This window comes from Felis catus, chromosome C2, assembly GCF_018350175.1.
Source record: "Felis catus isolate Fca126 chromosome C2, F.catus_Fca126_mat1.0, whole genome shotgun sequence".
Taxonomy (NCBI): domain Eukaryota; kingdom Metazoa; phylum Chordata; class Mammalia; order Carnivora; family Felidae; genus Felis; species Felis catus.
In genome coordinates, this window is record NC_058376.1 from 10,643,245 (window position 1) to 10,649,244 (window position 6,000).

Sequence of the window (6,000 nt, forward strand, 5' to 3'; positions counted from 1 at the left end):
ATACATCAAGGCCCTGCGGCCACTTGTGTTAACAAAGCAGTGAAGCACAGAACCAACGAAGCGAACCAGGTGAAACTGAGGCTGTGTTTTTCTACCAATGTGGAACAAGTCTAAAGATAGACGTAGGGGAGAGAGCGGTGTTGATATTCACTGCCACTCATTCTCAAGTCATTAGTATGGCACGCATTAGAGCAAATCATAAGAAATTGCCAATTTTTAATTGTTTGAGGCCTACAGAAACAGCAGTTTCCTATGATTCAACCTAAATATTATGTATAATGTATTGTTATTATATATTATTATAACACAGTGTCATATTATGTAGGATATATTCTATTAATATTCATCTGCTCATGCATCCATTACATTAGCATTGCATAATTTTATAAGTTACATCTTGTTATTATTATGTTCATATCACAGATTACACTTATATTAATATTGGCATGTTAATATACTGATGATAGAGGGCTGGTCAACTTTTTAATGTAAAGGGCTAGACAGTAGGTATTTTACGCTTTCTGCCAACTTTTTAACGGAAAGGGCCAGATAGTAGGTATTTTATGCTTCCTGGCTCCCACGATCGGTCCGTGTCCCGACCACTCAACTTTGCGGCGGTGGCTCCACAGCAGCCCCGATAATACATCAAAGAATGAGCAAAGCTCCTTCCAACGAAATGGTCAGTGTGGCCACTGAAATTTGAATTTCACGGGACCTTCGCGTCAGGAAATACTCTTCTTTTCACTTCTTTCAACCACGTAGAGAGGTAACTCATTCTTAGCTTGTGAGCCATGCGAAAATCGGTAGCAGCTGGAAGGCGGGCTTGTCAACCCCGCTACACCGATATCCAATCATACGTTATCGTATCTACCGTATTGGATGTTACATTACATCGTTTACAATAACGTGTTATCGCACACGAACTCACGTTACGCGTCGTCCTATACGGCCGCCCACCCACCTCCCTGCCCACGAGCATGCTGGGTAGGCCCGGGCTCCGAGGACAGCAGCATTCTGGGTAACCACGTGGGCGTGGCCGTGGGCGGGAGGGGCGTGGCCTCCCCCACCAGCGCCTGACGCTTCTCTTCTCCCCCCCCCCCCACCCCGCAGCGGCGCCCGACCTGACGGCCTTCGGCGACCCGCGCCAGTTCCCCGCGCTGCCCTCCATCTCAGACCCTCGCATGCACTACCCCGGCGCCTTCACCTACTCCCCGACGCCCGTCACGTCGGGCATCGGCATCGGCATGTCGGCCATGAGCTCGGCCACGCGCTACCACACGTACCTGCCGCCGCCCTACCCCGGCTCGTCGCAGGCGCAGGGCGGCCCCTTCCAGGCCAGCTCGCCCTCCTACCACCTGTACTACGGCGCCTCGGCCGGCTCCTACCAGTTCTCCATGGTGGGCGGCGAGCGCTCGCCGCCGCGCATCCTGCCGCCCTGCACCAACGCGTCCACGGGCTCGGCGCTGCTCAACCCCAGCCTCCCGAACCAGAGCGACGTGGTGGAGGCCGAGGGCAGCCACAGCAACTCGCCCACCAACATGGCGCCCGCCGCGCGCCTCGAGGAGGCCGTGTGGCGGCCCTACTGAGGCCCCCGCGGCGGCCGGCGGGAGGGGCGCCCGGCCCGGCCTTGGCCGCAGACGGCCGGCCCGCCTGGGCGGGGAGGCCGGGCCCGGGGCGGGGAGCGCGCCCCGCGCCCCGCGCCCCGCGCCCGGGGCCCTGGGATCTCGCCCCGCTCCGCGCCGCCCCCCGCCCCCCGGAAACGTGCGGAGCGCCGTCGTGTGGGCCCGTCTCCCCTTTTCCGAACCCGACCCGACCTGACCTCCCCCCTCCCCCCCCCGCCCCCCGCGAGGGTGTCCGCTCCGCCACCACGCGGACGCGTCGTCAGGCAAACAGGAAGATTCCCAGAGGGAAACTGTGAATGCTTCTGATTTAGCGATGCTGTGAATAAAAGAAAGATTTTATACCCTTGACTTCACTTTTTAACCAAGTTGTCTATTCCAAAGAATGGAATTTTTGGTTTGGGGCGGGGAGGGGTGGGGGAATGCAGCTCCTCTTGTTTTGGTATCTAATTCATAGTTTTAATTTTCTTTTCCAGCACCTTATAAATTGCAAAATGCGTATTTGCATTTGGGGTGGTTTTTATTTTTATATATATATATATAAATTTGAGCTTGCTTCTCTCTTGCTTTGACAATTGAAAGAAATATGATTCCTTTTTCTGTAAGTTTTATTTAACTTTTCTTTTGGACTTTCGTGTAGTTGTTGTTTTAGAGAAACAGCTACAGCTTTGGGTCATTTTCAACTACTGTATTCCCACAAGGAATCCCTAGATATTTATGTATCTTGATGTTTAGACACTTACTTATGTGTTGATACTTTTTTTTTTATTATTTAAATGTACTTATATTAAGAAGAAAAATATCAAGTACTACATTTTTGTTTTTGGTAGTAGCCAAAGTTAAATGTGTCACATTGAAGAAGGCTGGAAAAAAAAGGACAGGCATTGAGATGACCGGGTTATCTAAATATTGTTTACATTAAACTCCCTTTCATGTTAATCAAACGAGTTGGTAGCTAATGCAGCAATGTTTTTAATAGGCTTTTTAGATACTGAGGGCCACTCAAAGGATCTGAAGTATGGAATTTTCTGCCAAGCTCAACAGAGGGTCTCCTATCTGACTCCCTCCCTTGGAACAGAGAAGGTCAGATCTGGTTCCAGAGGGTTCAGGTAGATGCCAATGATTGCACCTCTGGCGAGGATTTATTTTCTGCCTAGCAGTTTGCTCCCTCCACGGGCTCTTGATGATGTCAGACATGCTTTATAACCGAACAAATCCAAAGGAAGCTGTGTGGCAGAGAAGTATCCACATGGGAAGCCAGTGAATGAATTTATGGGTTCCTTAACTGCTCCCTTCTGGGGTAGTAAGGAGATCGTCCGAATCCAGAGTTCAGATTTTTTAGCTCCAAAAAAATAGTCGTGTTTGATACAGTCCCTGTTCGTTGATGCAGAACAAAACGTGTGGCTGTCCCCCAAGGCTGGGAGGGGAAGAAACTACAGACCGGGTGCCTTTGATGCCCACAGGTCTCCAGCCGAAGTTTCAGAGGGTGGGCCTAGAGGCAGACCTGAACAGGCCAGTCTTCCTGTGGGCGCCCAGGTGGAGCGCATGCGAAAGCATTGTCCCGCCCGAGCCGGACTCCCGACCCACGCTGCCCGTCCACCGCCCACCCTCGCGTTGCTTTCACCTGCCTTGCGGGGTGTGTGTGTGCAGTCCTCTCCGTGCCTCGGCGGGACAGGAGAAATTCGCGCCACCGCTGCCCATGGCTACGATTCAAAAGTATCCAATGTCACTGTAAATTTTATGGCACTATTTTCATTGGAGAATTCGGTCAGAATGCAGTTGTTGTACAACTCCTAAATACTAACTGCTGACTTTGACATATGTGTGCTCAAAATGATCTGGTTGTTATTTAATGTACCTCTGACGTTAGCTGAAATGATTTCAGGTCAACTCTGAAGAGTATTTGAAAGCAGGACTTCAGAACAGTGTTTGATTTTTATTTTATAAATTTAAGGATTCAAATTAGAAAGATCTTTGGCTGCAGGCAGCAAAACAGCTGGTCTTATTTAAAACAACTTGTTTTTGAGTTTTCTTATATATATATATATATATATATTGATTATTTGTTTTACATAGATGCAGTAGCACTTTGGTAAGAAAGAGTAAAGCAGTTTGTTTGGTCAGTCAGGTCATTCTTATTTAGCAAAGAGCTAAAACAGATCTTGGAGAAACTCAGAATATATTCATTTTCAGCTTAGACATAATCCTCTCTCCACAACTCAACTTGATGTTTGATTCTGTATCACATTTTTTACAGCAAAATTACCCTTGAATGTCAGTAAATTTAAGTGTTGGGTTTTTTTTTTTTTTATTTCTGAAAGGGACCTTTAGCCCATTTACCAAATCGAATTGAAGCATTCTTTTCAGCACATGTGACCGTATCTGACCTGACAAAATCTGGGGGGGGAGATGAAGGAAAAACAATTTCTATTTTTCACTTCAATTCCGGTACCTGAAGATATTCCAACTCAAAACCAGCCTAACGCCCTAGAAAGGGAATCAGAGGATGCTCCACATTGAATCTTGACTCTCAAAGGCATGTATGAGGAGGGCTTGTCACTTCGTTGTAGACCCACTGGTTTGGCCATTCGGAGTTTCACAGTCCCTGACCAGCAAATGTAGTACTTAACTGGTCCAAAAAATTAAGTCAGATGTTACTTGTTCTGGAGATAGGCCTCACATCACACTTAATGCCTTTCCCCCTCCTGAGAAGTTGCATCCGTTGCCTTCAGGTACGTTAAGGTGTCCCTTTAATCGAGGAGACCCTTAAGCCACTAATGTCATAACTGGATGTATCTGGAAACATTGGTCCAAGAGAAGAAAGATTAAGCCATTTCTACTGCTCATTCGTGCCTTTATAATTTCAACATGAACGTGCATTTTCATTCTTTTTGTTTTTCTCACTATATTTCTTTTATTACTTGTATTTCTTACATTACTTCTATTTCTTTCCTTCCCTGCGCCTGTAACATCTTCCTCTGTTTCGCTTCCCTTTCCTCCTCCGTTCTCCCGCTTTATCTGAGGAGACAGCACACACACCCCAACTCCGCACCAAATGTCCAGAACACGAGGAGCTGCCGTTCTCCTCCCTTTGCATAAAGGAACATGGTGAGTCAGCCTTTCTCCTGCCCGTGGGTTTCTTCCAGCAGAACAGAGACCTTGCCAACCATTTTGGGTCTGCTTGCTGTCCAAGTGCAGCAACAGAAGCCTTCCTGGGCAAATTACAATCAGTGAGTTAATAGACAGCCTTTCTGCTGCCTCGGGTTTCTGTGCAGATAAACAGCAATGCTCTGATTAGAAAGGAAATGAATGGTTTCACTCACATGTCCTGCAATTTATGCTTGCAGATTTCTGTCCTGAAATACCTGCTTCCTTAGGACATTCCGTCCTGGTGATTCTTGTTTTTGGTGGGTTTTGTTTTCTGGGGTATGACATATTTGGGGTCTTTTATACATGAAAAATCAGTTTGACGATAATCTCAGAAAACGTTTTTTACATCTGAACAAATGCCTTTTTGTTCACCTACAGGATACAATCCTTTGGGGTTTTTTTGTTTGTCTGTTTGGAGTTTCCCCCCCCCCCTTCATTTTAGCCAGATCGGTATTGATGACGCTGATCAACTGGCATTTTTTTTTTCCTTCCAGAAGAGTTGCATCAACAAAGTTAATTGTATTTATGTATGTAAATAGATTTTAAGCTTCATTATAAAATATTGTCAATACCTGTAATAACTTTTTTCCAATTTTTTTGTGTGTGTTTCTAAGGACTTTTTCTTATGTTTGCTAAATACTGTAGACAAAAAAAAATGCTTCTTTCTACTTTGTTTATTTTAGACTTAAAGATGAGCTACTTTTTATTCACTTTTGTAAAGAGCTAATAGCATGGTTCCAGTTTGTTGTTGTTTTTTTTTTTTTTTAAGTTCACTTTTTGTTCTAGGGGAAATGAATGTGCAAAAAAAAAAAAAGAAAAAGAAAAAAAAAAGAACTGTTGGTTATTTGTGCTATTCTGGATGTATAAAAATCAATGGAAAACAAAATAAACTTCCAAATTGAAACGGCAGTAAAACACCTCTATTGACAAAGTAACAATGGGAAACGCGGTCTTAGTCCAACAGGCCCCACCCACCTAGTGTCTATTTGCGCGACGGTTACTGGATCTGTTCGCAAAGCCTCCTGGAAAAGTGTGTGCGCTTTCTTTCTACCCGGTACTGACGCGTTGCATCCTTCCCAAAAGGAAACTGTCAATCTCGAGTTTTAAACCAGATACGGTATGAGAGAACACCCCCACCAGCCCCTCTCCAAGGTGTTTCTAGACGGGGTAGGGCGGGGGGTGGCCCCCATCGTGCGTGGGCTCCTGTCCGAGTGGCCGCCTCCCCTCTGCC

The 6,000-nt window shown here is 46.3% G+C and overlaps 1 protein-coding gene across 4 annotated transcripts in view; it reads left to right on the forward strand.

Moving 5' to 3' along the window:
• The window catches only part of RUNX1 (RUNX family transcription factor 1), a 257,748-nt gene extending 252,070 nt beyond the window's left edge, over positions 1 to 5,678 (forward strand). For all 4 annotated transcript variants that reach the window (XM_023238766.2, XM_023238765.2, XM_023238764.2 and 1 more), the window contains one exon: positions 1,111 to 5,678. In XM_023238766.2, the coding sequence (XP_023094534.1) occupies positions 1,111 to 1,586 (476 nt within the window). In that variant the 3' untranslated portion in view covers positions 1,587 to 5,678. The remainder of the gene's footprint in view (positions 1 to 1,110) is intronic.
• Positions 5,679 to 6,000: the final 322 nt, after the last annotated feature.